At 34.3% G+C, this 13,727-nt stretch overlaps 1 protein-coding gene across 4 annotated transcripts in view; it reads right to left on the bottom strand.

Annotated features, from left to right (window-relative positions):
* LOC100722908 (RNA 3'-terminal phosphate cyclase-like protein) overlaps positions 1-13,727 on the bottom strand; it is a 290,503-nt gene that overhangs the window by 44,672 nt on the left and 232,104 nt on the right. For all 4 annotated transcript variants that reach the window (XM_063250674.1, XM_063250686.1, XM_063250682.1 and 1 more), the window contains 2 exons: positions 6,807-7,128; positions 5,908-6,027 (listed from right to left, as the gene is read on the bottom strand). In XM_063250674.1, the coding sequence (XP_063106744.1) occupies positions 5,908-6,027; positions 6,807-7,128 (442 nt within the window). The remainder of the gene's footprint in view (positions 1-5,907; positions 6,028-6,806; positions 7,129-13,727) is intronic.

Raw genomic sequence — 13,727 nt, 5'->3', positions numbered from 1 at the left:
TCTTTTTCATTTACTTAAGCTTGTTCTGTGAGCAAGTATATGGTCTGTTTTAGAGAATGGCCCATGTGAAGTTGAAAAGAATGTATATTCTGGTGTTGTTGGGTGGAATACTCTATACATGTCTACTAAGTCCATTTGTTCATAAGTGTGACTCAATTCTGTTATTTCTTTGCTGATTTTCTGTCTGGTTAATCTGTCTCTTTATGTCAATGGGGTGTTAAGGTCTCCTGTTATAATTGTGTTATTGCTTATTTGATTTTTCATTTCTATTAATATTTGTTTTACATAGTTGGGTGCTCCCATATTTGATGCATACATATTTAGGATTGTATCTCTCCCTATTGAAGTTTTTCTCTCTCTAGTATGCAGTAACCTTCTTTATTTCTTCTGATCATTCTTGGTTTGAAATTCACATTTTCTGCAAACAGTACAGCTACTCCTGCCTTTTGTTGGGTTCCTGATGCATGAAGCATTGCTTTCTATCCTTTGACTTTCAGTCTATGAATTTCCTTTTGGGTTAGATGGGTTTCTTGAATACAGCCAATGGTTGGATATTGTTTCTTGATTCATTCTGCCAGTCTTTCTTTTAATTGGTGAATTGAGGCCATTTACATGAATGGCTATACCTGATATACATTGGCTCATTTTGTCATGTTATCTTTCTGCTGCTGGTTCTTTACCTTTCCCCTCTCTTTAATTGCCTGCCTTGCTGAGTGACTTTCTGTTGGTGTTCTTAGAGTTGCAGTTGTTTTTATGCCTATCTAGAATATTTTTCAGTATTCTCTGCAGGATTAGTTTGGTGGTCATAAAGTTCTTCAGTTGTTCTTTATTTTGGAAGTATCTTATTTCCTCATCAATTTTGAAGTCACTCTGTGTTGGAAGTCATTTTCCTTTAGGATTTAAAGTACTTTACTCCATGCTCTTCTTGACTTCATTGTTTGTGTTGAGAAGTCTAATGCGATTCTAACGGGTTTTCCTTTATAGGTAATCTGTTTCTTTTCTAACCGCTTTTAATATTGTGTCCTTATGCTGAATTTCTGGGATCTTGATTATATGTTTGTGTGTAGATTTATTTTGGTTATGGCTAATTGGAGCTCTACAGGCTATACTTACATGTTTCTTTTTCCATATTTGGGGAATTTTTGGCTATTATTTCTGTGAATAGTCTTTTGTTATCATTTGTGTTGTCACCTTTTCCATTTGCACCCATCAATCTTTTATTGCTTTTCTTTGCGTCACCTTGCAATGGTCAGATTGTTATTTCCTGATTCCTTGTTATTTTTAAAAGATCTTGCCTTTCTTGTTCAGTAGCTGCAATCCTGTCTTCTCGGTCTGAAAGTCTATCTTCACATTCTTTCAGGCAGTTTTGCCAGCTTTTGATGGAAGTTTTGATTTCCTGGATATCTCCTTCAATTTTTTTCACACATTCCATTTCTTTCTTATATTGTTCATGCAGGTTTTCCATCTTTTTGCAATGCTCTTTGATTTTTTTAAATTATGTCTTTTTTAGATGTGTTCAGCATTTCTTTCCTTATGTTTATCATTTCTTCTTTTACCTGGGCAATTATTTCTGATCTAAGTTCCTTTACAGCTTCATGGAGTTGCTTCTTTACTTCAGTTGCTATCATTTCAGCAATTTCAGGCATCCATATGTTCCAGGCTTGTTTGGGATGGGTTGGAGGTTTGAGATTGCATTTTGCTCTTTCATTTTGTCATTTTCCTGTATTGCTGGGTCCCTAGTGGCAATTAAAGGCTCCCCAGGATGGGGGAGTACACTGCATGGACCTTCAGCACTTCCCATGTGGCTCACTGGAGTTCCTCAGCTACTTGAGGTCACTAGGCAAGGCCCTACCAGGTTCTGAATGGTGTAGTAAGGCTTAAATGGTGTATGGAGTATGCTGGGTAGGCATTCAAGCTCATGCCATGTGGCACACCAAAGCTCCCCAGCCTCTTGGAGTTTCTGGGTATGGCTCTACCAGGTTCTGAGCAAAGACCTGCCACTGCATAGCTAGAAGGGAATCACTAAGGTAGGCTTCAGCTTACATGTGATGGCTCCCAGTTACCTGGAGGTCACTGCGCAGGGCCCAGCCAGGACCTAAGTGATGATCTAGCAGTCCCACACTGTTTGGGTACACTAGGCAGGGGTCTACCAGCTTCCAAGCAAAGTCCTGTGGCTGCACAGCTAGATAGAGTTCACTGTGGCAGGCTTCAACTCATAAGCAGAGGCTCCTGGCTACCTGGAGGTCACTGGGCAGGGACCAGCCAGGAACCTGAGTGATAACCTAGTGGTCCTGTACCATTTAGGTATGCTGGACAGGGGCATACCAGGTTCTAAGCAGAGTTCTGCAGCTGCACAACTGTAGGAATCACTGTGGCAGGCTTTAGCTCACACACAACAGCTCCCAGCTATCTAGAGGTCGCTGGGCAGGGGCCTACCAGGTTCCAAGCAAAGTCCCGTGGTTGCACAGCTAGGTAGGAATCCCAAATCAATCTTTAGAGTAATTCTAATGAAGTGATGATGTAATATTTTCAAGGAGTTTTAAGAATATTTAAAAGGAGCATAGTGTCACAATTAAGAACTCACATTTTCAAATCATAGATTTAGGTTTAAATAGCTCTTTCACTGAACCAATATTATGGCCTTGGAAAAAACTAAACCAAGTCCAAATACCTTCCCATAAGGAAGTTCTTTAGATGACTATGGGATATTCCCATTAGCATCAATATAGTCTTTCAGAAATAATTATAGGTCCACTTGGGATTAATAATTATTAATCATGCTTTCAACCATCAATGAACTTATCAAGTCTTCCTAAATCAGATCCTGAACATTTTGAAATGTATCCAAGGATACAAACACACATGAAAATATGTTCTTGCCTTCAAGAAGCTTATATTCTACTAGGCATTAGCTTTACACTATTTATCATGTTTTTGTCTAAGAATAAAAAACTGTGCTGAATAAAATGACTTGAAGTCAGTTATAATTTATGTAATACAATCCTGAAAAGGCAAGGCAAGTAAGTCATACAAAAATTTAAAATAAATGAACAGAGCCAGACCTACACCAGCAGTCAATACCCACCATCAGATACCCTTGGCCAGCAATGGCCAAGAGAAGCAGTCTCACTTCAGAGAAATTTTAGCCAGTGCGGGAAGTTCCTAGGACCCTACTACCTACTTGTCCAGAAGAACTCAAGAATATGTCCAGAATGTTTAGAATACATGAAATAGATTCAAAGAGATATCCACGAAATTAAAAACTCCATTGAAAGCTGGCAGAATCATCTGAAAGAAACTAAATACAGACTTTCAAACCTTGAAGATAGATTCGCAGCTTGCATCTCAAAAAGAAAGATCTTTTAAAAATAACAAGGAACCAGAAATAACAATTCAACAGCTGCAAGACAACACAAAGAAACACAACTTAAGAATAACAGTTGTCAGTGAAAAAGTAGGAGTCAACACAAATTACATTAAAAGTCTATTTACAAAAGTAATAGAAAACTTCCCAAGCATGGGAAAAGGATGTGACATTCAGTCAAGTGAGGCATACAGAACACTAGCTAGCCATATCCAAAATACATCTATACCCAGACATATAATAATCAAGATCCCAGAAATTCAACACAAGAACAGAATATGAAAAGCTGTTAGATAAAATAAATAGATCACCTAACAGAATATGAAAAGCTGTTAGAGAAAATAAATAGATCACCTACAAAGGAAACCCAACAGAATCATGACAGACTTCTCAACACAAACCATCAAGTCATTCGAGGCCTAGAGTGAAGTATTTCCTGAAAGAAAACAACTTCAAACCCAGAATAATATACCCTGCAAAACTTTCTTTCAAAATTAATGGAGAAATAAGATACTTCTCTGACAAAGAAAAACTAAAGGTATTCATGACTGCCAAACCAAGTCTACAAAGAATAGCGAAGGGCATTCTAGAGAGAGATAAAAATGACCATGGTTCCAGGAACAGTGGTAGAGGGGGATCACCAAATGGGGCAGACAGTTATACGGAGGAAAAAAGCAAGGAGCCAATGGCAGGAAAACAGTATGGCAGAGACAAGCCAGTGCATGTTGACCATAACTGATATAAATGGCCTCAATTCACCAATAAAAAGCACAAGCATAGTAGTTCAGGAAATAGGATCCATTAATATGCTTTATATAAGAAACACATTTTACTCAACAGAAAATTCATAGACTGAAAGTCAAAGGAGAGAGAATGATGCTCTACATGAGAAGGAACTAGAAAAAAGGTAAGGGTAGCTTGAACTGCAGAATGGGTAAGAAAGATATGGCATTTTTATACAATGGGAAGCTACTCAGGTGTAAAGAAAGATAACCTCAAGTCTCTTGAATGTAAATGGATACAACTTGAAATCACACTCATGTATGAAATGGTTCAGAGTCACATGGGTGAATGTTGTGTTGTCTCCCTAGTATAAAAAACTGAAGAGTTAGAGGGATCCAAAATGCACAATAAATATTGTCAAAGTGAAAGTGCCTAAAAAGGGTGGGCAATGATCACTGTTAATTTATTATCATGTTTTGAAGCCCTGTATTGTTTTCATTGTTTTGTTTAGTTTGATTTTATTGTTTTGTTTTGATTTATTATATTTAATGGCATGGATAGCTCTATCAAAGATAACAAAATATATATATTGATTTCCTATTATCTTGTTTTTAAGCCTTATACTGCTTTCATTTTTTTGTTTTGGTTGATTTTAATCTATTTTGTTTTCTTTGATTGTATTATGACTGATAGTATAGGCAGCCACTTTGAAAATAACAAGAGGCATTATGGTAGCCACTGCAGTTTTATTATTATCTTGTTTTGAAGTCCAATATTGCTTTCATTGTTTTATTTTGATTGGTTTTATTCTGTTCTGTTCTGTTTTGTTTGATTTTATTATGCCTGATGTCATGGGCAGCTATTCTGGAAGATAACAAGAGGCACTATGGTAGCCATTATTAAGTTCCTTTTATCTTGTTTTGAAATCCTATACCAAGTTCATTGTTTTATTTTGATTTACTCTATTGTTTTATTTAGTTTGGTTTTATTCTCTTGAAAATAAAAATAAATACAATAAAAATAAAATAAATGAACAAGTAACATTTACATATAAGCCAGCAGTCAAGAAACATCTAAATTTTAAAAATAGAGCCAGATGAATAAATTTAAGATCAGAGTATTTTAAAATTCATTTTTCCCCTTCAATTAAAATCATTGGTATTTCTGAAGCTATTTAAAGAAAGAAATGTTTGATCTTTTAAAATCAATCATGTCTTAAAGGTTGCATAAAGTTGACCTAGAATTGGTTTACATTTTGTCATATAAATTCCATTGAATATTAGTTTACTTTTTCCTTTAATTGGGCAATATGACTGGTATTAGGTACATCCTTATTAAGAAAAAAAGAAAGAAAGATTTTACCAGGATGAGCATTGTAACAGGAACTAGCACACCCAGAGTTGGGAGAAGTAGCTGGTGCCTTGTTAATCATAAAATTAAGTGAACCCTAAGAAGCTAAAGGAGAATGACTGGAAGTTAGATTCTAGCACGGGGCAACTTAGCAAGACTCTGTCTCAAAAAAAAATTAAAAAGACTGAGGATGTAGTTCACTGTGAAGGCCTGGGGTTCAATCCCTAGTTACACACACACACAGAGTTAAAACCATAGTGATATACAAGAAAATCACTATGAAGAGAGTTGGTCACAATATAAAAGGCTACATGAAATTTTAAAAAGTTTACTGAAATGATATTTATGTTTAGAGCTATATTAATAACTAATCAAAATTTATATAAAAATAACTTTGGGGTTTAGATTCTGAAATACTTAATTCTGACAGATGTAAAATGCAATTACTATTTAGTCATAAAACAACTTACCAAATTTTTACCATCTTGCTTATGGATAGTTACAATTCTACTTTCATTTGAGCCTTCCTGATTTGCTTGCTTAACACTGACATCAATAATATCAGGAAAATCACAATACAACTGTAAATCCTGTAATTAAGATCATCTAAAATTAAATGCAGTTATGGAATAATTTTCAATAAGTCTTATGAAAGATATAACATTAACTGCAAATTCTTTAACATAAAAAAAGGTATTACTGGTAACAACAGATTAGCATTAAATTTGATTCTCTCTCTTAAATGTCTAATCCTAAAAATACAATGGATTTTGCTTTGACTTTTTAAGTTAAAAATGATAGCATTAAAAGATGCCAGGAATTTAAAGTGTATTATAGTACATTCCAAACCAATTTTATACTAATAATAACCACTGTCAGAAAACTGAAAATTCAGCTATCAAATAATACTTTTAAAAGGCCATCCTTCTAAATCTCTAAAACAATCCAAAACATAAACATAAACAAATTTGAAACTTGTAAACCTTAAAAAGTTAAAAAACAGATATATATGTAATCATCTAAAAAAATCAACTTTTTTCATTTAGTTTTATGATTGTGCCTCCTAATTATCAATAACAGTGAAAGAGAAAAAGCAAAACCACCTTAAAATCATTTACAAAATTCAACCCTTTTCTGAAAACATAAGAAAGCCATTACTAATTGTCCTTAAAAATTACATAAAAAGCCACTTAAGAACAATGAGAAAAGAACTATCAATATAACCTTGACAGCTTCACACTATTAATAAATATCGCATTTATCAGTGGGAAAGAGAAGGATAAGACAATGTTTCAAATGACTAAAGTTACTGTGCTTCTATTGCCATTTTACTTAAAATGAAGAATGAGAACGTATCATTAAGGATTACCTGTTCTGTCAGTGTCTCATTTTCTTTATGTCTCCCTCTTGACCACTGAATTCCACCGTTTCCAGTTATTATAATGGTTGCAAAAATCTCCTCACCTGAAGGACCTCTTCCAGGTTCTTTTACTTCAAATTGTTCTGTGTAGAAGGCAGACTGAAGAGTCTCCAGATTTATAAGATACTTAAGTTTCAAGTTTCTGGCAGTGGCTTTGCATTGACTGAACTGCTGAATAAATCTGCGAAATCTGTACCTTATTCTCTTCCTTGTCAAAATATGATAGTCTTGGATCTTTGCTCTGACACATTTTGGTAAGAATGTCTTGTAGCTAGGAATAAAGAGCACACACAGAAAACAAAACAAAGATTAAAAGATAAACCTAGAATGAAGTTCAAAGAGAGGATCCTACCTTTTTCCATGATAGGTAGGTGATACAGCATAGTAGTCAACTGGAAAAGTCAACATAACCACCACCCATGAGGTAGAAAACCATATTTCACTTGATGATACACATACTCTCTGACTACCATAAAGTTTAGAACAGATTTTAATTTTCAGACCCTAATGACATGAATAGTCTAGTAACTAATAATGAAGTCTCTAACAATTCATTTTCTCTGATTTTACATTTCTGATAACTTCTAAAATGTCTTTTGCATTTATTATACTGTGTTGCAAATATTTCCTATATTCTCATACTCTAAAATTTAGCTGAATTCTGGAAATTTTTGAATTTTGTTGGATGCCTTGTTCACTAAACAAACATTCTTTTTTGTATTCATTGTTTTGTCTGGCCAGCTACTTCTGTACTTTGATCTCTATGTACCATATCCTAAAGAAGGTAGACAATTTATTTGTCTGCTTCTGACGAACATCTTATTTCTAAAGTACAACTACATAAAATCTCCATGACTCTGTATAAGCTGATCTTTATTCCTATTGTATTACTAATCTCCTATCTACTTAGATCTTACTCATTCTACAAGTCTCGCTCAAGCATCATCAAATCCAGGAAACCTGTATGGGCTTTATTCTATGCATGAGTTAGATGTTCCTCCTTTTATTCTTACAATATTATGTGGACCATCCAATAATATATCATTAAATATATTTATTAAAACTCCCCTTTTCCTGTTTAGTTATCACCAGGGGTATTCTGGAGCTGGCTCATATTTTAAGGATTTTTTTTGGGTGATTGCTGAACAGTTATAATTAAAATTTATTATATTTTAAGGATTTTTAGCTGATTGCTAAGTTGTTATAATTAAAATTATATAAGCTTACATTTAAATGAAGTAAATATATAGGTAATACTCAAAATTCATAACTTCTTAATTATTTTACCTTTTTATTTTGGTTTCAATTTTTATTACTATTCAGGCCTTTGAGATTATTTAAGTCTACCATACATGAATGGTAAAAAAGATGTATCATTGCTCTCAATTCTACATTCAGTGATGTTAGGTCAATAACTCAAAATTGGCCACTGTGGAGTATTTATTTGGTAGATATCAACAAATATTACAAGTAAATCAGAAAATATTTGTTGCTGTTGTTTTCTTTTTGGAAAATTGGTTGTTACCAGCATACAAATACTTACACCTTTCCCCATCTACACAAAGGTCTGTGACCGACTCAGTTTTTTACTCAGCTAGACAGAGATGCTAGAGAAATCCATTTTACTGAGTGGATGGGTTGCATTATAAATGTAATAACCAGTTCTGAATAGACTGTATCACTGTCAGCACTTTTATGACAATTCTCTGTTCAACTAATTTTCCTAAGTTCCATAGTTATTTTAAACCCTTTCCAAATTCTTCAAACCTTCTACCTTCTTGCTGATTCAAACCTCAGCAGCATTTTCATTGGACTTTTCTTTTTTTTCTTTTTTAATTTATTTATTTTTCTTTTTTATTTTTTTTAAGAGAATACAACAAAACAGAGCAGAGTAAAGCAGATAAGAACAAAACAATGCAAGCAACACTGCACTTCACAACAAGAAAACCGGATATCACCAGTAGCTACCGTAATGCCTTATTTCTTTGAAATAATTGAGCATACCTTTACACACAATCGTATTAAACATAACAAAATAGTGTAAAACAATTCAAGAGAATGAAAGTATTACAGGACATTGAAAACCAAATAATATAAAATGAAAAATGGCTACTACATTGGTAGAATCAATGGAAACAGAAGAAAGAAAGCATGGTAGGACTTCAAAGCAAGATGATATTAAATCAGCAATGGCTGTCACAATGTCTTGTTTTCTTCAAAGTAGCTGTTCATACCATCACACATAATAAAATCAAAGAAAACAGAATAAAACCATTCTAACCTATGAATGAAATATAAGGCTTCGAAGCAATATAATGGGGAACCATGATTACCATATAATCTTATATACTCTTACTATTTCTTACACTTGGGAGACTATACAGTATTTATACATGTAAGTTTGATTTATTTCATTTATGAGTATGGTCTCAAGTTGCGACCACTTATTTTTAAATATGTCAATGTGATCATTCTTTATAGCGGAGCAGTATTCCATTGTATAAAAATACCACATTTTAAAAATCTATTCCTCAGTTCATGGACATTGAGGCTGTTTCCAACATCTGGCTATTACAAATTGTGCTGCTATAAACATGGGTGCACATATATCACCGTGGTATGTTTTCAGTTCTTCTGGGAATATGCCCAGAAGTGGGATAACTGGGTCAAATGGGACTTCCAATCCTTGCTTTTCTAGGAATCTGTAGAATGACCTACTCAGTGGTTTTACCAGTCTACACTCCCACCAACAGTGCAGAACAGTTTCTTTTTTTCATAATCTCTGTAGCATTTGTTGTTGGTAGTTTTCTTGATCCTGGCCATTCTTTCTTGAGTGAGATGGAATCTCAGTGTGGTTTTAATTTGCATTTCTCTAATGATAAATTATGCTCAACATTTTTTCATGTATTTACTTGCCATTTGTATTTCATCATCTGAGAACTATGTTTTCATCACAGATGCCCATGTTTGGAATGGGTCTTTGAATTTCGGGGATCTGATATTTTAAATTTCTTTATGTGTTCTAGACAAAAGTCCTTTGTCTGAGGGAGAGTTCACTAAGATTTTTTTTTTCCCAATTTGTGGATTTTCTTTTCACTATCCTGGAGATTTCCTTCATCATGCAGAAACTCTTTAATAGATGTTATCCTACTTGTTTATTCTGGGAAGTATTTCCTGTGTAGTTTGATTTTTGTCCATGAATTCGCTTCCTACCTCTATGTTTTCAAGATTTCTACCTACTTTGTATTCCAACAGATTTAGTGTTTCTGTTTTTGATATTTAGATCTTTGATCCATTTAGACTTTTGTTTAGTACATGGTGATAGGCATGGGTCTAGTTTTAGTTTTCAGCATATAGAGAGCCAATTTTTCCAGCACCATTTATTAAAGAGACATTCTTACTATTTTTTTTTTTTGTCTTTTTCCTTTGTATCAGTACTGAGGATTGAACTCACGACTGCCTGTTTGCCATGCAGGCGTTTATGCCACTGAGCTAAATCCCCAGCCCCTAAAGAGATGTTCTTTCTTCCAGTAAATGCGTTTGGACCCTCATCAAAGATAATGTGGCTGAGTGTGTTTGTAGCTGTAGTTGTATCTTCAAATCCATTCCACTGATCTTCAGGTCTGCTTTCATTTCAGTACCATACTGATTTTATTACAGTAGCTCTGTAGTATAACTTCAACTAAGGGATTGTGATGCTTCCTGCCTTGCCTTTGTTGCTTAGAATTGCCTTTGCTGTTCTAGGTCTCTTCAGGTTCCAGATGAATTTTAGGAGTGATTTTTTTATATCTATGAAGTATGCTACTGCTAGATACTTTATATCTATGCAGTATTTGATTGTAACTGCATTAATATCTACGTAACGCTTTTGGGAACATGGCCATTTTCACAAGGTTTGTTCTTCCTATCCATGCACAAGGTATGTCTTTTCATTTTCGGAGGTCCTCTTCTATTTCTTTTTTCAGGGTATTAAAATTTTTCCTGGATAGATCTTTACTTCTTTCTTTAGATTGATTCCTAAGTATTTCATTATTAGGGAAAATATTTGGTATTCACACATGCGAGATTGATTTATTTCACCTATGAGTATGGTCTCAAGCTGTGCCCATTTATTGATAAATATCTCAATGTGATCCTTCTTTATAGCTGAGTAATACTCCATTGTATAGAAATACCACAACTATTTTATCCATTCTTCAGTTGATGGACACTGGGGTTGTTTCCAAGATCTGACAATTAGAAATTGTGCTGCTATAAACATAGGTACACATATATCACTGTGGTATGATGCTTTCAGTTCTTCTGGGAATATGCCTAGAAGTGGAATAGCTGGAATAAATGGGACTTCTAATCCCAGCTTTTTGAGAAATCTCCAGACTGACCTCCACAAAGGTTGTACCAGTCTACACTCCCAACAACTGTGTAGGAGAGTTCCTTTTTCCCCACAGCCTCTCCAGCATTTGTTGTTGTTGGTTTTCTAGATCCTGGCCATTCTTTCAGGAGTGAGATGGTATCTCAGTGTGGTTTTAATTTACATTTCTCTGACAAATGATGATGAACATTTTTCATGTATTTATTTGCCATTTGTATTTCTTCATCTGGGAAATGCGTATTCATCTCAAATGCCCATTTTTGGATTGGATCTTTGAAGTTTGGGGGTCTGGGTTTTTTAAATTCTTTATATGTTTTAGACAAAAGTCCCTTGTCTGAGGGGAAGTTCACTAAGATCTTTTCAAAGTTTGTGGGTTTTCTTTTCACTATGCTGGAGATTTCTTTTGACATGCAGAATCTTTTTAATAAGAGGTGGTCCCAGTTATTGATTCTGGGAAGTATTCCCCGTGCAGTTTGAGTCCTATTCATGAATTCTCTATCTACCTCTATGTCTTCCAGGTTTCTACCCAATTTGTCTTCCAATAGATTTAGTGTTTCTGTTTTAATATTCAGATCTTTGATCCAATTAGATTTTAATTTAGTACATGGTGATAGACATGGGTCTAGCTTTAGTTTTCGGCAAATGGAGAGCCAGTTTTTCCAACACCATTTATTAAAGAGACTATCATTCTTCCAGTGAACCTGCTTGGCTCCTTTATCAAAGATAAGGTAGTTGAGTGTGGTTGTAGTTGTGACTGTATCTTCTAATCTATTCCATTGATCTTCGGATCTGTTTTGATTCCAGTACCATGTTGATTTTACTACTGTTGCTTTGTAGTATAACTTCAAGTCAGGGATTGTGATGCCTCCTGCCTTGCCTTTGCTGCTTAGAACTGTCTTTGCTATTCTAGGTCTTTTCTGATTCTAGATGAACTTTAGGAGTGATTTCTCTAGATTTATAAGGTATGTTGATGGTATTTTTAATGGGATTGCATCGAATCTGTGTAATAGTTTTGGGAGAATGGCCATTTTCACAATGTTGTTCTTCCTATCCATGAGCAAGGGATGTCTTTCCATTTTCTGAGATGATCTTCAATTTTTTTTCAGTGTATTATAATTTTCCCTGTATAGGTCTTTCACTTCTTTCATAAGAGTAATTCCTAAATATTTGATTTTTTTGCTTGCTAGTGTAAAGAGTGTGGCTTCTCTTATTTCCCTCTCTGTGATTTTGTTGTTAGTGTATAGGAATGCTATTGATTTGAGTATTGATTTTGTATGCAGCTACATTACTGAATTTACTATATCTAAGACCCTTTCAATGGAGTTTAGGGGGTCTTCTATGTACAGTATCATGTCATCAGCAAATAATGATAATTTAACTTCTTCTTTTCCTATCTTTACCCCTTTTATTTCTCTCTCTCGTCTAATTGCTCTGGCTAATACTTCCATTACTATATTAAATAGCAGTGGTGATAAAGGACATCTTTGTCTTGTGCCTGATTTTAAAGTAAAGGCTTTCAATTTTTGGCCATTTAGTATGATGCTGGCTGTTGGTTTGTCATAAATGGCGTTTATTATATTGAGGTAAAGACCATCTATTCTAATTTTCTGTGAAGTTCTTATCATGAATGAATGTTGCGCCTTATCGAAGGCTTTTTATGCATCTATAGAAATGACCATGTGATTCTTACTTTTGGCTTTATTGATATGGATTACATTTATTGATTTATGTATGTTGAACCATCCTTGCATGTCTGGGATGAATGGTGTATAATCTTCTTGATGATCTGCTGCATCCTATTTGCCAATATTTTACTGAGGATTTTTGCATCTGTGTTCATTAGGGAGATTGGTCTATAGTTCGCTTTTTTAATTGGGTCTTTCTCAGGTTTTGATACTAGAATAATATGTGCTTCCAGGAATAACTTAGGAAGGATTGCTTCCCTTTGAATTTCATTGAATAGTTTTGAGGACTGTCAGCATTAGACCTTCTTTGTATTTCTTGTAGAATTATGCAGTGAATCCATCTGGGCCTGGGCTCTTTTTTGTAGGTAAGGACTTAATTACATTTTCAATTTCATTAATAGAGATTGGGTTATTCAACAGTTTTACATTCTCTTGATCTAGCTTTGGTACTTCATATGCTTCTAAGAATCTGTCTATTTCTTCTGTTATCAAACCTTTGAGAGTAGAGGTTTTCAAAATAGGTGTTGATGATCTTCTGTATTTCTGTAGAGTCTGTAGTGATTTCACCTTTTTCATTCTTATTGCATAAATTTGAGCTTTTTCTTCCCTTTTTAAACTAAGGTTGGCTAGGGGCTTATTGATTTTATTTATTCTTTCAAAGAACCAACTCTTTGATTCGTTGATTCTTTGGATTGTTTTCTTAGTCTATATTGCATTGATTTCTGCTCTGATTTTTATAATTTCCTCTCTTCTTTTGGCTTTGGGCTTAACTTGCTCTTCTTTTTCTAGCTGTTTGAGGTGTAGCATCAGGTT

Source organism: Cavia porcellus, unplaced genomic scaffold (assembly GCF_034190915.1).
Source record: "Cavia porcellus strain 051 isolate PalLab524CR breed Dunkin Hartley unplaced genomic scaffold, mCavPor4.1 scaffold_1, whole genome shotgun sequence".
NCBI lineage: Eukaryota > Metazoa > Chordata > Mammalia > Rodentia > Caviidae > Cavia > Cavia porcellus.
This window is presented reverse-complemented; position numbering and strand designations above follow the sequence as displayed.